Here is a 24,546-nt window from a genome sequence, read left to right on the forward strand (position 1 = left end):
CCTAAGAGCAGCGAGAAGGCGAGAGGGAGAGCTCACCTGCGCTGCCGGAGCACCGGAGTTGCCAAGATTGGGGGGTACAAGAGCCGAATCGATGGTCTTGCTCACTCCAGCCGAGTGCCAACCAATGAAGCCGTGCGTGGCGTCGTGTCGAGGTTCGGCGGCGACGGCCAACGGGGCACAGGAGGAGTCGGGCTACCGGAGCCGGCCAGAGATGACGAGGGAGCGGGAGGATGTGAGGGCTAGAGCCGCTAGACGGCGGCGGCGACGCCGCGACGGGAAGAGAAAGCCGAGGAGAGGCGAGAGGAGAGGAGAGGCGAGATGGGGGACGATGCCAGGGTTAGGGTTGCCGATGTGGCGCCCCACTTTTATACGGCGGCGGATGGCCTCTCCCCCTCTCCAACGGGTCGATCCAACGGGCCTCCTCCCCTCCCAGGCCAGCTGCCGCCAGCTCATCCGACTGTTGAAGCGGGACATATCGGGTTGTCGGCTTTATCGGGCCGTGCTCGTGCTGTCCCAACGTGATGGGGTTACGGCCCAAACATGGCACCCCCCCTCGGGTCGGGCCGGCACGGGCACGAATTGTATTGGGCCGGGCCGTGTTCGGGCCGTGCTTTACCGGGCCGTGCTCGTGCTTTTAATAAGGCCCGACCCATATGGCCATCTATACTAAATATTGACAATGACAAAATTTGGTTTTACCAAAATTTTGTAGGGTTGACTTAGGCATGAAAATGAACATATCCCCTTCCTTTACGCAGGAAAAAAACAGGAATTATTAACGAAACAAGTTCTCCTTTTTGCATATTGCTACACTTATTTTTATACAATGCAGTGAAGTAGTCCTCTGAAATCCCTTGTTTAACTCATTGTACATATTTTGTTGGTAATAATCTCACCACAAACTCCACCTTCGATACATCTATGTATTTCAGCGAACAAGGATTCGCTTCATCTGGACTCTCCATTATAATCCAGCACTGAAACTTTTTTGCTGCTTCCAGAACTCTGCATTTGATAATTACATTGCTGTTATAGTAGACTAACATATAGATAAAAAAATATTTACCTCCAGATTATTAATGTTGTAAAGCTTGCATATGTACAGAATGAAAGAAAGATGCCTCTGATTATTTTTAGCACTAAGAAATAGGAAATATTCCATCATGTAGCAAAAAGGAATAGTTTTCTCTCTGGTATCATAATGGTTCAAGCAGGGCAGGATTTCTCAACCATGAAAAAATTGATTTTACAATCTTCAGATATATGAGAACATAATCTCCCAGACAATATTTGTCTTCTGTCATGAAAGCACTGGACAAATGAACACATCAACTTTATAACGATACAAGCAAATTGATACTCATGCGTTAAAATATTGTAGTGAAAACATTTTTAGACAATGGAATAATAGTATCTCATTCAAATTATTATACACAATTCCCTCACAAAGCACTTTTCTTTCAATATGTAAAAATATGCAATATCAAGAAAATCAGGAGTCATGGAAACAACATTTACAATATTCTTGGCAAAAGTAGGGCACCATTACGGTACCTTCTATTAATAAGTCTAGTAGTGCAGTAAAATTTAAATCTAACTATATATTTTTATAACTATGTTACATATTTTATTTAAAACTTCGATAAAATATATTTACTAATCCATCTATTTTAATATAATATATGATATACAAATTTATCGTGAAGTTATATATTTTAATGTTAATTTTATCTTTATAAAATTTCTAGTACCCATACTACTGGTGTAGTATAAAGAAATTAGATCTGTTGGATCCAGGTGTAATATAAAGAAATTAGATCCGTTGGATCCAAAGTAATCGATGGCACAATAGTTGGAGGGTATCTTAAAAAATCTTCTTCTAGGGAACAAATACTTATACAGAATTTCCTCATAAGAGTTTTCCAGATTGAAACAGGTAGTCACGCTTTGCATGTCTTACCTTGTCATGTCAGGAACACGCTGTTCAAAAATGCATACCCAGCAACCACCCCACCTTCATTCAGCGAAGCAGCCTTGGTTCTCATCAAATAACCACACTGGTCATTCACAATGACCTTGTCCTTGTTCCTGAAATTCATGGCCCAAATTTTGACATACATCTAATATTACAAACATATGACTTATTATTTTCAGTTTCATGATTTAAGCATTACCGCAGGTAGGCTCCAAAAATTCCAAATTCAGAAACCGCATTATCTCGAATACATGTGCCCTCTCGAACAAGATAGCAGAGGGACGCCGGTGGAAAGATCCTCTGCATCAGGATGTATGCTGCAAGTTCATTGCTTCCATCCTTTCGCAAATTCACTAATGTTTCGCGCAAATTATCCCCGTAAATGTTGTTTCCTGAATGAAACAGGCGAGTTTCTCATTTAGTTGTCAGTGCAGATAACTTGAAGGCAAAGTTTGCACCGTAGCAGGATACCTCCACCCTCCCTCTGTGGCTTCAGAACATACAGTTCTGGTGATTCAATAGCAGACATGACTATACTGTCATTCTCCAAGCTCCATAGCCCAGCAAAGCATTTCCGTATTTTTTCGATGTCGGCTTTGTTGTCAAGAAACCTAGCAAGCATTGGAGTTTAGTTCACACAATGTCAGAATAATTGCCTTGTTAAAATTATGAGTTTTACTCACATCCTTTCTTTTATACCTCGAGGTACCGGTATCTCAAGATACCAAATTGTTTCTGATCGTTAGATCCAATAGCGTACATCCTACTTAGCTAGATCGAATGGTGAAAAACAATTTGGTACCTCAAGATATCGGTACCTTGAGGTACTGATACCTCGAGATACAAAAGGAAGGATGGGAATAAAACTCTAAAATTATACCTTTGATGGGCATAAGAAACTACAAAGTTCATGCTGTTTTGATTTCTGAAAATTGCAGAATTTATAGCTATGAAGATTTGACTATATGTTCAGTATCACAATACTACGCAGAAAAATGAAGCAGGTGCACTATCTGCTAGATTTCAAAACCAAGACATGTTTCCAAATGTAAATTACCTTTCGAGCACATTTTGTTTTGCCAGTTCTTGCTGAATCTTTTTGGTTCCAACAAGATGGTATGCTATTGAGGGGCACTTAATAGCAGAGGAACATTCAATCAAGAGTCTTGCTCTCCATTCCTCGAGAAAACACACAGAGAAATGAGAGAAAGGAAGTTGAATGGACAAGTTTTCATAAAAAAAAAACTTGCCTGGATAAGAAAATGAAATTTACTGATGAAGATAATTAATTAGTAACATACTGCCTCTGAAGGGTAATCATTTGGTGTGTAACCTGCCCTGAAGTAGACAACGGCAACTGGCGATCCATCTCTACATTTGGACATAAATATGATATTCGATAGTCTGAAATCCTTTAAAGCTAGTTCAGAGTCAAATTTCTGTAGGAGAAGCCTTACACTACAAGTGTACCATCAGGACGGAGTTCTCCTTCTGCCTCTATTGCTGCCATCGTTTTGCGAATTGTCGTCACCCCATACGTGAAACGAAGTTAAGGGCGATTTCTTTTTAATTGCTGGGTGGATATTGAGGCTAGATACAATATTCAGCTAGTAAACACCAAGGCATTTTCACTTATCAAATCAGACTAGCACTTTCAACATGTGACAGATGTGAACAGTTGCAAAATCTCTGAAATAAGCAACCATGAGAAGTTTCTTTGGTTATTAGAATAAGAGATTTATTCCGGTCAAAAAAAAGTATCTCGAGGTACCGGTATCTTACGGTAGTAAATTGTTTTTCACCATTGGATCTAGCTGAGCAGGATGTGTATTGTTAGATCTAACAATTGGAAACGATTTAATACCGTAAGGTACTGGTACCTCGAGATACTTTTTGTTAGACATAAACAAATATCTAGAATGAAACACACAAGGATATATTTCTCTCAATGCAACAGTGATCCAATATTGGTCATACATGTACCTTTCTTCTGCCTGAACAACCACCAGAACTACTGCACTGGATGACAAAAACTTTAGTTAGTAGAAAACTCTCTGTCCTGAAAATTTCAGAACAGCATATACAACCTTTGATTGTTGAACTCAGCCCATGCCCCAGCTAATGCTTCCGCATGCTGAGCAATTGCTGTGTTCGCAACAACACACTCTGGATCCAAACCAAGCTCCCTCTCATGCTGCCTAGTCAGGTTTCTGCACATTACATCCGGGTTGTTGTTTGTAACATGTCTTCTGATGTCAATCATTTGCATAATAATACAACAAAAGGTGTGGAGTGGAGAAATACCATGCCAAGAATAGAACTTGTGTTGTCAAACTAAGTAAACTACTTGGATATATTAAATTAAGGAGATTATTTTTGTCTGTGAAATCCAGCTAACTAGTATGTCTCTATATGCATATTTGAAATTAGGGCTCCCCAAAATCATAGGTATAAAGTATAACCCACAGATACATAAGAATGAGGAAGCTACTTTTTCATCACTCAGAATTTCTGAATCTTTCGAATACTTCTGTTCAGGGTGGCAAACTTATATTTCTATAGTATTTTAGCTTATTTTAAAAATGTATTTGGTTCAATTAGAAAAATCAAATAAATTTATTTTCCAATGTGTATCTACTTTTTGAGGATTTTGTCTCATGTCTAACCTGTGAAGCTCACATACACCACAAGCAAGACCATTAGATGATGTAGAAATGGTGTTGAGTTCAACTTGAAGAAGCAGGTCAGTGGCCCCATCAACCATGTAATCTGACCTAGTAAGACCCAACCGAACATCCTGAAAGATATATAGAGTTCAATTTTTGTTAAAAAAAAATAAAACCAATGATGTACTTATCAGGGTGTTGAAGTCCTCCTTAATAAATATAATTCAAAATAAGCTGCACAATTACCTCTTTCTTGTTAAAAGAAAGATAAAACCAATGATGTAATTATCAGGGTGTTCAAGTCCTCCTTATTAAATAAAATTCAAAATATGCTGCACAATCACCTCTTTCTTGTTTAGTTTCATCATCTTTGAATGGATATCTAGAAGCCTCCCAGTGAATGAATCCACCTCTTTCGTTCTGGAAAAGACAAACTGAAACTGTTAGTTACAGACTGAAAGCACAAAGCACTCAAGGACTGAACGTACGTTCTGTCTTTCAACATTAAAATCAGTATTATTAATAGTTTCTAAATATTTTAGTTACAATCTTTTACTGAAACTTCCAAGGAATAATAATATAATGTTTTTTGTTTGTAACATGAGGTTTTTTTTTCTTTCTGGAAATCGAAAAGAATGAAATTTCAGTGAAGTTAGATGAGCGATAACCTTGCCAAAGTCTCTTGCAAAAACTCCCCATCCAAACTAACACGGTCAACCAGCTCGTTGAAAAGGGGAGCCAATTCAACTGCCTGATCCCAGTAAACTTTTGGAAATGACATTGGCAGCAGAGAAAACGGAGCATGGAGCAAGCCCACACCAGGAGCTTTTCCTGATCTCTGCAGATCATGATGTTCTGATGAGTCAAATTAATTTACTGCCATGATGATAATTGTATGAATAATATTTCAACTCCAGAGTTGCAATTTCAAAACTATGATACAAACATCAAAGTACAGGTGAAGAAAATGATAGTTAATTATCCTAAAGAAGGATAATTAAGAACTGGAGAGTACATAATTAGAAAATGGCATTGAAAAAGAACTATGGTTTTTGTGAAATTGAAAAACAATTCAAAGATCGAACATCTAGAATCTGTATGTGTCTTGTACCAATTTATGAGCCTAATCTATAGTATTGAGACGATACCATGAATCAGAGCATGGATTTATGAACAAAATGACAACGACTTAAATACTGAGTTTCGTAATAAACGTGCCAAAATATATATCATTTTACAAAATTTCCTCAGATATTACACTCTAAATTTCTAGGCATAAAACTAAAAAGGTTGTAAATTTTTAGTAGTCTGAATTTTCAAGTTTCGTGTGTAACTAACCGTCTTGAGTTTTAATTAATTCAATTAATTTATTCACTTGTGTCAATATCGGTAAAGATGTTTTCTTTTAACAATATAAATTAGAGTAATGACATTACTTAACTTTATTTTCTGGAAACAAAAGGTGAAAGTTTAGGTGGTTTTCACTTGTGTCTACAGTGAAAACGACACTAGCCTCTTTGCGTGAACCACGCACATGCTCTTGCCTTTTGTGTCGTGGGTTGCACTCCAACCAGATTTGGTTGCTAGGTTTATTAGCTTGGCTTTTGGTCCTGGCCACTGATCTAGAAATTAGTTTTGCTTGGACAGTTTTTCATAGTTTTTATTTTGTTTTATAAAAAAGTTTTTTACAAATAGACCAGAAGTGGTCTTCGAGTGATTGTGTAATCATCTGTGATCTTAAAAGTTTCCTTTATAAAAAACAAGTAGACCCCAATAATACCTCCAAATTCATTTTTTAAAGAAGAAAGTCATTTTACTCGCTCCAATTGTTTCTAGATTACCCAACCCTTTAAAATATTTTTTAGTTTAACCCCTAGAGTATCGAAAGAGTGTTCACTTTATTTTTTTTCCTCTTTATACGAGTTACATTTTAACCGAGAATTTTTTTAAAGCAATACATAGATGGCATCATTATTAAAGTCTAAAACATATCTCCAAATTATTTCATAACTTCACATGAACTTTAAATCTGATGTTGAAAATAATCTTTCGTGCTTCCAACTTGTTTAGATGGTCATAAAAACGTTTGAAAAAAAATGGCTATGATACTATCCAATTTCGGGGAAAAATGCAACATATATAGAGAGGGAAAAAGGAATACACCGTTAGGAGTAGAGTAATCCGTTTTAATAGTTGTCACAATAAATCGAAAGAAGTAAAATAAACATTTTTTCTCTTGGGAAAGTGGAGGGTGATTTGCGCACGCCGCTTAATTTTATATAGATTATAAATCATTTAAAGAGAAAAAATATATGTGATTTCTCACAATATATATTTTTAACAAGCTAATTGTTGTTTTGTTCTCTTCTCCATGAAAGAGAAATTGCGCCTGTACTGAAAGTGACTCGAGTCACTCGTGCATCACATGCTCATTGATCACATTTTCTTATTTATTTGGGTTTCCTACATATTGGCAAACTTTAATATATCCCACTAGTTGGGGCCTTCCAAACTTTCGGGTATATCATAATAATCTGTGTGGTTGAAAGCTAACTATTTCCAGTTGGGGCCACGTCGACGTTAGAGCAAGTTCAATAGCACAGCCAACTGCTCGATCTAAATTATCTATAGTAAATCTAATAGTCAATTCATACAATAGTTACCTACAAAACATTAATACCTGGTCCCACATGTCATACACATACTTGTGTCTTGAAACCCGTGCTGAAGTTGGCTACAAATCTATAGTCCACTATTCTTCTCTCTCATCTCTTTAAAATATGTTTAGAGCTAGCTTATAGTGTACCTCCTCTTAACAGATCTGTGTAGCACAATTGGATTGGCAAATTTAAAACTCCAAATTGCAGAAGAAGGCACCACATTGTTGGGCCGGCCGGCAGACAGGTCAAATCATAATAAAATATGATATCCATAGAAATCACACACAAATAATTGCTAGCTAGCTTGCCATAAGTAGCTTTTGTTTGGAGTAATTAATTCTAATGTCGATATGTAGCCAGTTAAACCAGAACTGCCGATAGAGGTCAGGTTGATTTCTCAAGCTACAGCCTTCAAACATATAGTCATAAGCTTGTTCGAACTTTTCGTAGTCCATGCATAGTCGAAATTTGGCAAATTAAACGTTTTTTTTTCCAAAGAACCAAAAATTGATAATTGCGTTAATTAGTTTGTTGTTCTTTAGAGTCATTATGTAGATCTGACCTGCCATCCACTCCAAACGTGTGGCAAATTTTTTCTATCTAACGTTTGGATTCATTTCTAAGCTAAACGTTGGCAATTTAAGTACAAAATTACTAAAAATGTTGCAATTAAACTTTATTGTGTCGAGCAAAAATGTTGACGTGACGACCTGTATTCAAAGCGGAGATTGGCTTTATGGCTACTAAACGGTACTGTGTAGTTTAGCTTAATAAACTAGATTGATGTTAGATGTTAGATGTTAGAAATAGTTTTAACTCATTTTATTGAGTAGATTGGCCGCTGCAAATCCATGGCTCATGTGGGTTCATACTATTTCCTGAGAAATTGATGGCCAAAGTAAGGAGCAATTTTACGGTCTAACAAAAAGTATCTCGAAGTACCGGTACCTCATGGTACCAAATTATTTCTGATCGTTGGATCTAACAGCGCACATCCTACTCAACTAGATCCAATGGTGAAAAATGATTTGGTATCTCGAGGTATTGGGTACTTTTTATTGGACTGGAGTAAATTTCTAAAGTAAATCCAACCAATATTCTATAACTAGTTAAGAAAGTAAATATGAAAAAAAAATCACTCAAATATTTTTACGTCAAAAAAAAGCAAGAATATGCATGTACTAGATAGCTTGCTCTAGGAAAGGAGTGTGTCACTTCACCGGGTGGTTCTTGTCGCCGACGACGAGACCGTGCTGCGACGACCACACGAGCGCCTCCTCCACCAGCTCGTCCACCAGCCGCGGCGGCACCGCCAGCTGCCCTTGCTTCTCCCGCACCTCCACCTTCCTCGCCGTCGATGTCGTCGGCGCGGCCGTCTGCGCCGCCGTCCCGAGCACGGCGCACCTCGCCGGAGCTAGCAGCGATGACGGCGGCCTCGCCCCACAGCACGGCGGGCGCGTCACGGCCGTGCTTCCCCTGCTCCCGCCTCGCAAGGAGGCGAACGACGTCGGATGCAGGCGCGAGCAAGGGGTGGCCATGGTCTCTCGATCGCCCGACCAAGCTGGTCAGGGCGGCGTTTCTTGATGTGGTCGGAAGCAGAGGAGGGAGATGAGAGCAAGTGATGAGAGAGGCAAGCGGGTTATAAGGGGATTACTGTAATACAGGGACTGCTTGATGCAGCTAAGGGGTTGTTTAGCTGGCAAAATTTTTTGTCAAAGGATTCACATCGAACTTTTGATCGGATGTCGGAAGGGATTTTCGAACACGAATGAAAAAACAAATTTCAGATTCTGCTTGGAAACCGCGAGACGAATCTTTTGAGTCTAATTAATCCGTCATTAGCACATGCTGGTTACTGTAGCACTTATGGCTAATCATGTCCTAATTAGACTTAAAAGATCCGTCTCGCAATTTTCCATAACTATGTAATTAGTTTTAATATTCATGTATACTTAATGCTTTATTTAGGTGTCTAAAGATTCGATATGATGTTTTTGGGAAAATTTTTTAGGAACTAAACAAGGCCTAATATTGAGCAATTACTACCTTCATGTTTTTTATATATAATATCGTTAACTTTTATGTTTACATTTAACTATTCGTCTTATTAAAAAATTATATAACTATTAATTACTTTGTTATAATTTGATTTATTTTTGAATAAGATGAATAGTCAAACATAAACATAAAAGTCAATAACGTCATATATAAATATAAAGTACAGACAGGTCCTTAAGCTACGCATGGATATAAACAACTGAATTAATATATTAATGATATGTTCTTTATAAATGTAAACTTTGTTTATAATAGGTTCGAACGAGACTCAGTTTAGAAGTTGGAAAACGTGTCCATAATTTTTTTAAAAAAAATCTATAATTGGATTAGAGCACCGAAATATCAAATATGCTTGACATATCCATGCATGTACCCGGCAGCGTACCTCTCATGATGTGCACCAGTGGATTACCGGTGGTAATGTGATGTGTCGATCGCGACGTGAATGATGTGCTTGTCTACGAAATTTATGTGAAAAATCCTGCAATGTTCTTAAAAATGATAATTTTGCAATTTTCATAGCCGTGCAAACACCACACATGTTTTCGCGGGTGGGTCCGGTAACCGGTTTTAAAACACAAAATGAGCAAAATAGACGAACATAAAGAATAACAATAAGATTTTTTTTTGTTAAGAGTGCAAGCTTATAGTATAGGATTGAAAAAAAAAACTCTAGTGACCGTTTGGACAGACCAAAGGAAGAACTCAAGAATTAGAAGGAAAGAGATAAAACTCGAACGGAAGTTCTCGTAAAAATAGTTCTCGTATTAACTTTTCTCCAAAATCTCATTGTCTTGAACTATTCTGTAAAATTTTTGTAGCATTGTTAGTCCTAGTCTTTTGTTTCAAACCACCAAATAGAAAATTTTACTATAGAATGTACACTACAAAAATCTATTTAATCTATGACGAAAAAAAATCGTCATGGATCACTGAGACAATTGTACTTATCATCATCTATTGAGCGTCACAGATTAAATCTGCCGACGTTTTCTTCAAAATAGTCACGGATCAACACAATCTAGACGTTTTTTAACCGTCATAAATCAGTTTTGGGCTCGTCTAGTCTAGCCCAGGCCCAACTTATGTGACGAAATTAAACGTCATAGATGGTTGCCACATGGCAGTCAACATAGCGGTGACGTGGTCATTAACACATGTATGATGACGTGGCAGCTAACGTCAGCAATTATTTTAAACAACACATTATTTTTTAATGGCCCATTATTTTTTTGACAACCCATTAATTTTTTAGCAACCCATTAGTTTTTTAAATTGGCTCATTAACTATTTAACAACGGCACATTATTTTTTTAAACTGAACCGTTTTAAAATATGCCTATTTCAGAATTGACACATTTTGTCAACCAAATCAAATCTCACTAAACTGAACCATTATTTTTTCTATTCTAAATATTATATTTGTAAATCGTGACGAAATTGCTGTAACGTCACATGTTTTGGCCGATTCATGACGAAATCGATAAACTGTCACAGAATTACGGGCGTTGTTTCCCTGGTTGCATATCCGTGATGATATCTGAAAACGTCACAAAAATTTCGTCAAATTTCATCATAGATTAAATACTTTCTTGTAGTGGTAATTCTACATTTCTTTTATTCTTTTATAAACTAGTGGGCCCTATATATTAATCCATGTATATGCTTGTTCATTGAATAATGAAATTCTGTGTGTCATTTTCTTTAGAAAAAAACTATGGACAATTATTATGTAAGTTATAGATCGAACGACACAATAAATTACAGAACACAGATTGATTAAAAACTAAAAAAGCCACCTAAACACTAGCTTGAAGATAGGCATAACATAATGAAAAGTAATCATATTGACAAACTCCGTCTATATATAGATAAAGAAAATCATTAATGTCGTCAGTGCATGCCACCGGCTCTCTTCACCATATTTTCACTAAGATTACTTCAGTTTATTGAAGATTTTACATAATTCGGGCATATATTGTCACTCTCTATGTCCATGCTATAAATTATTTTAACTTAATATGCTCTAAGCCAAATATTTCTAATTTATGGCTGAGTTTAATGAAAAATACACGGAGACCTACAACATCAAATTAGCTTTTAATTATTAAATCCATCATAAAAGTTATCTTGATAGTGTATTTATTTGTTATTTTCGATGATGATATATTTTTCTACAAAGTAGGTTAAAGTTAGAGAAGTTTGAGTTAGGATAAAACTAAAATGATTTGTGATATATGTAAGCTACCTTTGTATTTGCTATCTGGATAAAACTAAGTTAGAGACCAAAAGATCAAATATGTCCTATCTTTCATTATCCTAGGTCGATAAATTTTGTAAGCAAACATGATGAACTATTTCTGTGAGGATAGTAGCCTTATGAGGATTGTAAAAACTAAAAAACACTCAAGCAAGAAATAGATCAGGAAGAGGGAAATTGTTTTTATCAGTACTCATATTGTATACTATTGTCATATTGCTGTTGAATTTCCTATTTATCTGAAAATATATAGACTCAGATCATATTAATAGACAGAACAATAATATAAAGAAACAATTGTTGTGTTTTTTCTGGAATTTTTCTGTGAAGAAATCTGGTATAGCTGCACTTGATGTGAAAAAAGCTTAAAGATACTAGTTTACAAAAGAGTTGTGAGAGTGGGAGTATAATTTTAGTAGCTTATCCAATATAGCTATATAACAGTTACCACTCGAAAGCTTCTACCAAACATTAAAATTAGGCAAAACATAAGTTTATGATCCACGATCACCCCATATCGCAGTTATATGATCCTTCCCAGGTTCATTTTTGGGTTTTCTAGTTCGAGTACCAATACTTAATTTGAGTCACATGGACAACCAGGCAGCCCTATGGTTTGTGTAACCACATAGAGAGAGCTATTGGAGTTTTGAAGAAGCGCTTCCTGATTTTGAAAGCAGGCACATTGCACCCTATGGAGAACCAAGTGAGGATACCGGCAACTAGGGCTGGATGTTGAGCTAGCTTGACTTGGCTTGGCTCGGCTCGTTATAGCTTGTTAGGTTAATAAGCTAGCTCGTCTTGGCTCCTTGACTAAACGATAGCAGCCCAGCTCGGTAGGTTCACGAGCCACCGCATTTAGATAGGTTCTTTGCACTACAAATCTACAATGACCATAAAATGTAAATATAAAAACATAATCTAATTTCAATTCAAATATAAAAAACACAATCTAAATTCAATTCCATGCTACCATAATTTTATGATCAAGATTGCATATATTCTAATTACCAAAGCATAAAGCAATCTAGAAAATTACTTTGATGTAGCGTGTTTAGCTCACGAGTAGCTTGCGAACCAACTCGAGCTGGCTCGTTATAGCAAATGAGCTGACATGGTGGCTTGCCTCATTAAGAAATTGAAACGAGTCAAGTCGAGCCGAGCCAAGCCAAGCTAGCCATGAGCTTTTTGTCCAGCTCTATCAGCAGCCGCCATTATATTTCACAATCTGATTAGGGGGTACAATGGCAAAATGAAAGATGGTTGGATCATCAGCCACATGACCCGCAAAGTATATCACCTGAAGATTTTGTTAATGTTCTGAAGGGAGACAATGAATAAAACAATCATGATAGCTCACTAAGTAATCAAAATTAGAAAGGAAATGTTGTTAGTGGTGTTGTTGCAATGGCTATGTGGAATAATTATGTTCATGATAATCCTAATAAATTATGATTATGTACCGAAATAAGATGTACATGATGTAATAAATGACTATATTCTGCTCTTGTTTTCATAAAAATCAATAGTGATCGGTAGAGTTTCACCAAAATTTGTTTTTCTATGACAACATCCACTTATAAAAATATATCACTAAAGATCCAAGTCAGGGGAACTACCCTAGGAGGTATCAAATGTTTCATGCGTTGTTTCTTTCTGAATTCTCCATCTAATGAAGAAATTTTCTCAAATATTTATAATTTTTGTGTTTATTATTTGTGTAAGCAGCAGGATAACAAGTAAGAGCTTCGTGGTACCCCATATTTGAGAAGGGTTTAGTCGGTGTTATGCATGAAAACATGAACTCATTCGGCAGAACCCATAATGGATGGACACTCGAAGGGTGGAAAAGGATCATACTTGGTTTTCATGAAAACTTTCTAAATGTGGTGTTATCAAAAGGACAAATACAAGATAAAGGAAATGAGCTTAAGAGATATTACAAAAGATGCAAGATCACAAAGTGGAGTTTTTTGGGATGACAAGCTTGGGATGATTATTACTGATGACTCTACAGTATGGAGTAATATCTATTTTGCAATTCCTTTTCACTAGCTCATGAGATTACCATATATTCTAGTATTCATTTGTATCATGTTTTTACTATTCACAATCTTTTCCTCGAGCTAAGATGCTCTGCAACAAACCTTTTCCAATCTTTGATGCTTCGGGAGAATTGTACGGTGGTAATTTATTAATTTTCACATCTATATATAAATCATTCAAACCATTTTTTATTTATCTACTAAAATACATTATCTCTAGCTCTTTTGCTAGGTCAAACTGTCAAGGGCCTCACAAAATTCACATCCCTTTGGTCAACAAATACACTAGATCAACCAACAAAAAAAACAAGATGTTGTTACACAAATAGATGTGGATGATTTGCATGTGTTTGAGATGGCAAACAATCAAGATGACATGACCAATGATGATCCAATCACAACAAGTGAGCATGTAAAAGTGGAAGCATCAACTCAATCCAATCATAGAAGACAATCTGCTAGTACTTCAAGAAATACACCCCCTGAGGATAAAAGAGAGAAGAATCCCAATAAGATATAAGCAAAATAGGACCATGACTGAAATGATGGAGAATCATATATAGTCGTGAGATAATCACGTTGAGGATGAAATGGCACAAGAGAGTGTCTATGAGGCAAGTTTACAAAAATTCAATCAAAAATTGATTGAAGAAAATGCACAGTCATTTGATGTTTCCAAGGATGATCAGAATAGAAAAATCTTCATTAGTGGCGACCCGGTAACTAGTGTTTTGTGCTTGAGACTTCGGATGCTGAGTGGCATTTATTTTGACTCTTCATTAGATGTGAACGGCATGTAAAGTTGAGTTATATGAATTTGATTAACTTTCTCACTCATTTTTTACTTTTATTAACAAAGGCAATATATGTGAGACTGGAAGCTTTTGTGACGTATGCATCTAATAACGTAATTAAGTAAACAATTCATTTTGCATATACTTGTTCGTCGTTCTTGTTCGTTGTTCTCTTTAGGAATTCGTTTCAAATCCATTTTTCTTGGATTGTGATTTTCTATGTCTGCTTTAACAAAAGAAAGAAAAAAAATACTAGTGAAATAGTTTGATTGCTTTGACGCCTTCAATTGACTGTGTTGATTAATGTGTGTAGAATTCTTCGAATGTTTCAAATGGAACTAGTGAGTATAGTTTGTTTTCTTGAAATAGTTTTTATTGTCAGATTCATTTCCATTAACATGAATAAATGAACTAGTACCAACTTGTTGATTTCTGAACTTAATGTTAAGTATTAGCATCAGTATAACTTTTGTTGACTGCCATGAAGTAGTTGAGTGGTACTCAGTGTTCATGGTTTCTAGACTTGTTGTCATGTAGTTATTCAGATTTAGCGATTGTACTCCCTAGGGGTTAATATTGGCTGCATTACTACACATGAAATAGCTGTCACTAACATGTGGGCCTCATTTACTTTGGACTCGTATGTCAGTGACACATGCTGCATGTGCAGTACAAACGAGGATCTCATCTCACTCCCTAGCTTACAGACTTTATTATCGGGTAACAATTATCTATAATTATAATTATAAGTAGGTGGTTTAGTCCCTGAGGAGGTATACTTAGAGTAATACTCCAGAACTGAGCAAAAAAAAAATCCAAAGCTTGTACTACCAATATTTGCTACATTTCCTTATGAATTCACTGCTTACCATTCTTTTCTAAGGATAGGCTATTATATAATGCATTAACCTTGTGTTTCTTAACTTTGATCAACCTTCCTATGGCAGCGATGAACCTGATGACTGGATGGAGACAGAATGGTAGGAATTACTTAACATTGAGAGGAGTGACCCTTTGTTTTTTATAGAACAATGTGTATGCACTTAGTGTGTTTGATGTTAACTGCTAGAGATTAAGTCCACCTGATATTTATCATGTCATGATGCTGGACCAAATGTTGTGCTCTTAGATTGAGCAAGCTAAATGTTACGGACAATTAACATTCAGTAATTGCTTGTTTTTAAGAGTATGTCATGTCTTTGTCCAGTTGCTAGTACCAAGTATAATTTGCAATGAAAAAACAAACTTTTTTATAGACTATTCCAACAATTTAATAATCACTAATTGAATTCTATAGTTATTTTTGTTTTTTAGAACTTTTGGGATTTTTAAAATATAATATTCAGTTTTATGTATTCTTCGGGTTTTTTTACATTATTTTGAATTTTAGCTGACACTATTTTAGAACTTTTAATTAGCTACGCTATTTAAAGTCTTTTAGTTTACGTTGGAAATTGTTTTAAAACTTCATCAGTCCAGTACTGTTTATTATTGTCAGTTCACGATCCAAACACTAATCCCATGGGCAGGACATTTGAGATGGGGGATTGGGTGGTGAGATAATCCTAGGTGGGAGGGGGTTGAGAAGGTGGATTGGGTGGTGGGAGGGGATTCACCATTTCCTCTCCATGCTGGGTGGATTTTCCTAGCTAGAAAATTCTTCCCTTGTTGCCAAACAAGCCCTAAGGCCATGTTCGATTATTTTCCAAGAGTGAGGGATCAGAGAGGATTGAAGAAGAATAATTTCACATCAGAATAGATGTGGAATAAATCAGTTCCTAATCCTATTGAATTCCAAGGCCTAAGAGCATCCCTAACAGCTCATCTATCTCATCCACCATCTTAGAAATAGAGAATGAAGAGTGAAAGTTAGCTCTAGCAGAACTTTATCCCATCATCTATTTTTGGATGTCATCCATATTAGGAGAGAAAAACTCTATATTTAGATGTTCTCTCTCCAATCCTCCAAATAGATATGGTGGATGCCATACATAGATGATCTACTGGAGTACATAGCGATATGAAAGATGAAAAAGTTTTAGATGATCATCCAAATGAAGATATAGATGACTAAATTTAGATGAGCTGTTGGAATGCTGTAAGTGGGGGCTAGAGGTGGGATTATTTTTACTTCAAATTACCTTGGGGGCATTGGATTTGGGTCGAATTGCCGGCTGGGTTGCTCCATTGATATTTTCGTCAGAGAGCACACTGCGAAGGGGATGATTTTACGTGGACGTTACCTTAATTTTTGGTGGATACTGATTCTGTCGTGGAACGTTTACATCGTAATGTGGGGTAGTAACGAAAATCACCGATATTAACGACGCAAAATCTATGTTTCGTTATTAAATTCAATATATAAAAATACGGTATAAACTATTATGAGTTGTCATGCTTGGATATGAAACATTAAGGTATATTCAAAAAATATGTGAGTAAACCGAAATTAACTACTTTAAATCAGCCGTCTGAATGATCGTAATTTAGTTGAAATTTTTACTTGACGTATTATATATCATCATAAAGATGTGAGTTAAAATTTGAAAAAAAATATACATCTTATCTACCGATTATTAATGAAAAATATATAGGTTGACGTCATAAACATATATAGTAAAAATCTAACTCGTGTGCTAGTTTATCGAATCAAAGTGGAAATATAAGTATGAAATTAATCAAAATTAACTACTTTTAAGTCAGCCATGTGCGTCATTGTATTTTAGTAGAATTTTTTACTTGACGTATTGCCCTCATAAAGATGTGAGTTAAAATTTAACAAAATTCTACATTAATTTACTAATTCTTATCTTAATGAAAAACATATGGGTTGACGTGATAAACATAGTGAAGATTTAACCTTGTGTTGGTTTATCTAATGAAAGTGGAAGTATAATTATCATACAGTACCTTAGCCTAAAAAGGTGGGATGTGATAATGATGATAGTTATTTATGAACTGATAACATCAGATAGCGGGTTGGGTTGCTGAGCCAAACAGAGTTGAAGGCAGTGCCAGTATATTACAAAACAATTGACATGTATATTGGTATGTTAGACGAAGTGATAACATTGATAACAAATTATTGAAGTATGATAAATTCAATGGCACGGAGTAGAATCTCTCTAAAAATATTGGTACGAAAGACCATTGTAGCTGAAATTCAGTTCGAACATGCTTTTCCATTTAACTAGTTAACAATTTATACGTCAATCAAATGATCTGGGCATCGTACCTTGACTCTAGATATATCAGTCAGCGAGTGGTGGCACCAATATGGCCTCTTGCTAAACAGGAATAATTAACTATTTGGCGCTCTTATATTTGACATTTAAACCATGTGTCTATGACATGTGGGTCACGTCACAGACAAATAAACTCGTTGCTGTAGCAGTGAAAAAATGTTAAATGCCTCCCTCTCAACCAATCAAAAACATTTACCACTAAAGTATATCACCTACCTTTTATTCTCAATTAATAACACCTTCCCAATTTAGTTAATTCTATAAACTTTCTTAATACCCGTATCTACGATATAAATTCTTTGGACATATATCGTTAACAGAAATTTCAAATCCATGAGTGAATGAAATAATTAAAGAAATAAGAATACATGCTCATATCAATCTATAATTTTTCTACCGAGGTTTAGCTAGATATATAATTTTTTTAATGTTTTCTCCTTTCGTATACTTCATCAGTACCAATCAAATGATTTTTATAGGAATTAATAGTTAGAAATCTAAATCTTTTATATTTTCCCTCAAACCCAAAAACCCCTTATTCTCGCACCGAGAAAGGCTTTTCTTAAAAGGAAAAAAAAAAGAGTTCACCCGTCGACAGTGAATTGTTTTACATGGCTATTTTGGCGGTAGCGGGGACAACGGGAAGGACCTGGACTGGCGGTGACAGGCAGGTCACAAGAGCCGCATAGGTCCTCTTCGATCAGCCGCCCCCCCGTACCGTGCACACACACGTATGATCAGCAGTAGCGTACATTCGGACGCCAATAAACGTGAACGGCAGATGAGCGTGACGGCAAGCACCAAGTCTCGATTTTTTTTATTATTTTTAAACCTTGTAAATAAATAATTTCATTATTAAAACTTAAAAAAATATTTTCACCACCGAACTTTTTTTTAGCCACGTCACCGCTTATTGTATGGCAAAAGGAGCTACCATGCTAAAAAATGGTTGGCGTGACGTGGATGGAAGTTTCATACGGTACAAATATTTTTTTTTAAGATTAAGTAATAAAATTATTTATTAAAAATATTTTGAAAAAATCCATCTTGGTCTCTGACTCGAGCACTTTCGAAGCTGGGTTGATTAAAGTTACGCTAGGGCAGGTACAGTGAGACAATGGTCTTCTGAATGTATCAAGTTCGTTTACTACCTGTGCATGTGGTCATAAGCTGCTTGCAGGGCCGTCTGCAGGAACTGGAGGCCCCGAGCGAAATTCAAATGGGGACCATAAAATACGAATGAAGCTAAGATACATAGCGACGCGACGACACATACGAACATCAGAGCAGTCGTGCTGCAGTTATCGTCAAACGACATAAACTAAATCTTAGAAATCTATGTCCCTTATCGTTTGGCAACATAGTTGTAAATAAAAAATAATTTATGAATAAAAGTTTTTAACGATTTAAAAGCAAAGGCTGAAAAATAAACTACGATAAAAAGACCCAAACTTTTATATATATGTTTTAGGTTAAAATTTTAAATTTTAGTTTATAAGCATAATAAAAATGAAAATATAAGACTAACTAAGCTCTTAACGTAGATTTCAATTTAGGAGGCCGGTCGCTCTGTCCGCTCATGGCCATAGATGGGCCTGGCTGCTTGCAACCTGTTTTACATAAGAAAATTTAATGCATTTGTTGCGATGAACACATACAAAATATAAAAGTTAATGTATTAAATACGACAGAGATAGCTAAATAGATACTACATTGTACAATTTATCTATTTAGCGGTCGGTCTATGTCAGACACAAGAGTGTTGTGCATGCTATTAGAATGTGAGGTAGGCTTAATAAAGGTACGTAAACGAGATTAGTCCTATCATGTGATTAATTAAATATCAAGTATTACAACATTAATTATAGGTTTATTTTTTCTTTTGAAAAAACTAAATTCTGTACAAGTATTTGAAAGAAGAAATGATTTAAATATTTGAAAAACATGATCATGGAAAATAAAGGAGTCAAACTATTTGTACTACAGAGACAAAAGGTGCCGGTGTTTAGTTGGGGAAATACAAATTTTTCGGTATCACATCAGATGTTTGACCAGATGTCGAAAAGAGTTTTGAGACACGAATGAAAAAACGAATTTCATGGCTCGCCTAGAAACCGCGAGACAAATCTTTTGAGCCTAATTAATCTATCATTAGCGAATGCTGGTTACTGTAGCACTTATAGCTAATCATGGGCTAATTAGGCTCAAAAGAATTGTCTCACGATTTCTCCCGTGACTGTGCAATTAGTTTTTCATTTTACCTATATTTAATGCTCATTTTAGGTGTCCAAAGATTCAATGTGATGTTATAAAGATGAAAATTTTTGGGACTAAACAGGGTCTATTGAGAGAACTTCTGCTCGCCTGATCTAACCGGTCACCATCGACCATTTTTTTTAATCACATTCATCACGACCAAACGTGGCCTTCTCGACACCTCACAAGAGGATTACAAAAATTCCTAAAGCTAGAACTAGCATATCAAATAGTGTGAAACCTATTGATAATGTGACTGTTTTGACGTTGACGGTGGATCAGCATAGACATGAACAATAAAATTCTACCGTAGCAGAAATTCTTCAAGTGCTACGGCCTTTCTTTGCGAGTTCCATTTTTTTGATTAAACAGTGTCATTGGCGTTAAGACGGAGAGTTTAATTTCACGGTTTTCACGAGTGATATGTCATTGAAAAAGATTTAGACGGATAAATGAACCACCATTTTTTATATAATAGAGACTCCACCTCTTTTTACTTTCTATATATTATAGACTTTCTAAATTAGAATAATATCTTACCGGTTCTAGAGTTTTCATATATATATATATATATATATATATATATTAAAAATTATATTTCAATCATAAATTTTCTATAAATATATAGAATATACAAGTCGATGCGGTAGCTCAAGTCATCACGAGATGTAATTACAACACTGACAGCGATAGCAAGACAATGAAGTTCATGTTGAACATCATTTTGTAGTTGCACTAACCATAAGATCCATCAAAGCTCTAAACCACTATTGTTGGATGACGAAGTAGCCAAGTCACTAACAATAACAACAACATTAGAGATAAATACCTGGTAACAGAAACAAGTATTTGAGATTTTATAAATATTTTGTTGGCACCATCTTCTTATATGAAATAGGTAAATAACTTGATCTATCAAATAATTCATTACTGCATAATTTTTTAATCATCGAAACATACGTGCACCTCATGATAATAATGGACAGGAAACACAAACCAATGGAAATATCATTTCTATATCACATTGTTACAAACTGTGATAATTTTTTTAACTAAATATCTAAACATAACTACTACTGTCTTGCTCAATGGGGTTCCAGGGAAGATAGACAAGAGGATCCACTCTCTCCACTCCTTTTTGTCCTAGGGTTGAACTCCCCCAAAGAATTGTAAATAGAGCTTTTCACTTGGGTCTTTTGTCCAAAACTATAAATGACACCGATGACTCTGGATTTCCTATCATACAATATGCAGATAATACATTGGTTCTGCTAAGAGCGTCACAGAGGGAAAGTTTCTGCTTCAAAGCAATTTTAATTTGAATACTTTCTCCCAAGCTACTGGTCTAAGGGTGAATTTCAACAAATACAGCAAGTATCCTCTAAACCTTGCACCAGAAAAATCTCAATTGATGGCTGGTTTGTTGGGCTGTACTATTGGCACCCTGCATTTCACTTATCTAGGACTACCCGTGAGAACCACCAAGCCTAGAGTGGTGGATTTTGCACCTCTGATTGATAGAGTGGAAATAAGACTATCAACTAGCTCAATGTTTCTCCCACAAGGTGACAGATTAACCTTAATCAACTCAGTGTTGTCAGGAATTCCCACGTACTATATGTGCACTCTTCAGTTGCCAATTACAGTTATCAAAGCCATTGACACAGCTCAGAGAAATTGTCTTTGGAGAGTCTCAATTCTACAAGAAAATCTTTGGCTTCATGGGAGCAAGTATGCAGACCAAAAGAGAAAGGAGGGTTGGGCATAATCAACCTTAAGGTGCAAAACACTGCATTGTTACTTAATCATCTGGACAAACTTTATAGAGGAGAAGATCTGCCCTGGGTTAACATGATATGGAATACATATTTCATAAATAAATAAAGTGCCACACCTGGTTTTTAATAAAGGTTCTTTCTGGTTAAGGGATATTTTATCTCTCTCAGATATATTTAGAGGAATTGCTCCCATGGTATGATCAATTGATCAGTCAAAAGTTCTCTTCTTTGTATACAGTAGCATTGTACTCTCGGTTTGTTCTCTATGTAATCGAAATCTGGAAGATTGTTTTTTGTTGCCATTATCTACTTAAGCTTATGAGGAATTCTTGCAACTTCAAAATTTAGTGATGCAGTTCACCCTGAAGATTAAAATGCGACAACTAGAAGTTTATCTAGAATTCCTGCTCTTACACCTCCGAGCGATTTTACATGTTGACTTTCAAATCTTTGAGCCCAGCAAGACCTATTGTTTGGATATGTAAAACCAAATGTATTGTGCGAAATAAGGTCTTTGCTTGGCTGCTCTTCTTGAATAGATTGAAGACAAAGGACATGCCTGATAGAAGGCATTGTGCAAAGGAAGGTGATGATTTAAATTGTTCTATATGTAGACAAAGCAAACAAGAAACAAGACTGCACCTTTTCTTCACCTGTCCTTTCTGTGTATCATGTTGCCAATATTTGGGTATTGTCTAGAACCACGATTTTGAATTCTTCCAAATGATTTCTCTTGTATGTTGGCGGTTTAGCAAAAATGGTACAAAGGGGTTTCTGAAAATTCTCTTCATTGCTTCTATTAACACCAATATTCGGTAAATTTCCGTATTGGATTCGGATAAGGAAAGGTGCCATCGCCGATAGAAATTTTATCCGAAAGAGTTTGAATTCAACAGGGAATCGTAAAGACCAAGGCTTGGCGTTGTAAATTTATCTACTAATTAGAGTTAGTTAGAATTTTTATCTCTAAGAGATTAGAGTCCGATCGGGACTTTTTTGTTTTCTTTTATTTGTTAGAAACCGTCTCGTGTTAGAGATAGAGTTTGTTATTTTTTTTTATCTATTAGGAGTCGTGTCCGACACGGATTACCATCTCCCGAGGGTATAAATATGTATGCCCGGGGTCATTGTAAATCTTCTACACATCAATTAGATCAAATACTTTCGGCGCATCGCCACCCTCTCTTCTGAGGTTTCAACTCCGGCGGAACTTGGCACCTGACGCGGGGCTGCATCGCTTCAATCTCTGGCAAAGGGAGTAAGTCCATTGTCTCGGTTCAGTTAGATCTTCTAATCTGGTTGTGCGATTGTCAGTTATCGTATCAATTTTAACTCGAGTTACTTCGGTATCTTAAGATAATCTGGTCGGCCACTTTGAGAGATTTACGTTGGTTGATATTCGTTGTTTGACATGTTCAATCTAGTACTGTCTCGGTTAGGTCTGATCTAGAAGATTGTGTTTGTCAGATAGTTTATATCAAGTCGATATATTTTGTTCATTGTTTTATCGGAGTACCAGCCGATAAATTATCGGTCATCGGTTCATTGGCTTGATAGCAATCTAGACCTGTTTAGTATCTAGCCTAATATTGCTAGGCATAATCTTAAACTATCTCGGTTGGGTCCGATCTTATATAGATCTTGGTTGTTTATCAGTCGTTTATAGCCGATGATCTTTGCCGATTTACATGCTTATCATATTTACATTAATAGAGTAGCCGATTGCCTTACTACATTACCTTTATACCAATCGACTTGATTTAGTTAGATCGGCAGTTATTTATGTTGCATCGGCTTGTGAGAATCATACACAAATTGGGTTTAGCCGATCGTAACATATGATTCATTGTTTATTCCACAAATTGGGTTTTTTTATTAGCTTTATCAATCTTCATATTTCCTATAATCATATCGTGCTTGCCTGCGTACTGTCTTGGTTAAGTCCAATCTCTGTACGTCCAGCTCGATCTGGTTATAGGGGCTCGTCCGATCAGCTAAGATTAATAAGTAACTTGGCAGATTATGTTGGTCTAATATTTAATTTAAGTCTATTTCTATTAAGTTTCTAGCCGATCCGAGCATTTTATAGCCAATAGTTCATCCTATCGGCTAACCGTTGCAGCATTAACGTCTGATCCGCTGGATCATTCGTTACCTATCTGCTCGATAGCCGATCGACTTGTTTTACCGCTCATCTTGTCAGTTACAGGATCAAACTGACTGGCACGCCCGCACACCTTATAAGAATTTAGGTCCTGCACTGGAGCTGTCTAAGATTGACTCCTAGGCCTTCATGTGTGACACGTCGGATCTCATTTTCGACGTCAACATATTTTTGGCATGCCCGGTGGGACGACGTGTGCTACTTTACTTACAAACAATCGTCTGATCAGAAGCCAAAGATGTCTTCTGAAGAAGTCAATGTCAACAACTGAATCACAATGGAAGATTTGACGGGAGAACAAAAGCAACTGGTGGAGCAATCTGTGGCAGATTTTCAACGGTGTTGTCTTCAATCTTTCGTCATGACACCAGATGGGCCAATTCATAAGATTCAACTCCCCAAGCCATTGGTCAAGACACTTCAAGATATAGTTAATGATTCGGTTTGTCGGGCCTTGTTCGATCAGTCTGGAGTTTTGATGAATACGTTGCAAGATTTGATCAAGACAATACTCAATGAATACACCGCTCAAGGAATTCGACTCGGGGGGCAGTATCGGTCAGAGAGATCTCATCGGTATTGGCGTAATGAAGACAATGCAAGGGAAGATGAGTTGGCCGATAGAGTTGTTGAGGTAATGAGGGA

At 36.3% G+C, this 24,546-nt stretch overlaps 1 protein-coding gene across 1 annotated transcript; it reads right to left on the minus strand.

Moving 5' to 3' along the window:
• Positions 1–922: 922 nt before the first annotated feature.
• Positions 923–8,891, minus strand: LOC102718696 (glutathione synthetase, chloroplastic-like). The gene is made up of 13 exons (XM_006663882.3): positions 8,522–8,891; positions 5,310–5,479; positions 4,986–5,061; positions 4,642–4,772; positions 4,063–4,185; positions 3,914–3,994; positions 3,433–3,513; positions 3,277–3,346; positions 3,033–3,154; positions 2,447–2,586; positions 2,175–2,367; positions 1,961–2,088; positions 923–1,005 (listed from the first exon to the last, which is right to left on the minus strand). The coding sequence occupies exons 1-12, from the start codon at positions 8,837–8,839 to the stop codon at positions 1,965–1,967; spliced, it is 1,629 nt and encodes a 542-aa protein (XP_006663945.2). The 5' UTR covers positions 8,840–8,891; the 3' UTR covers positions 923–1,005; positions 1,961–1,964.
• Between the last annotated feature and the right edge of the window lie 15,655 nt (positions 8,892–24,546).

The sequence above is a fragment of the Oryza brachyantha genome, chromosome 12 (assembly GCF_000231095.2).
Source record: "Oryza brachyantha chromosome 12, ObraRS2, whole genome shotgun sequence".
Taxonomy (NCBI): Eukaryota; Viridiplantae; Streptophyta; class Magnoliopsida; order Poales; family Poaceae; genus Oryza; species Oryza brachyantha.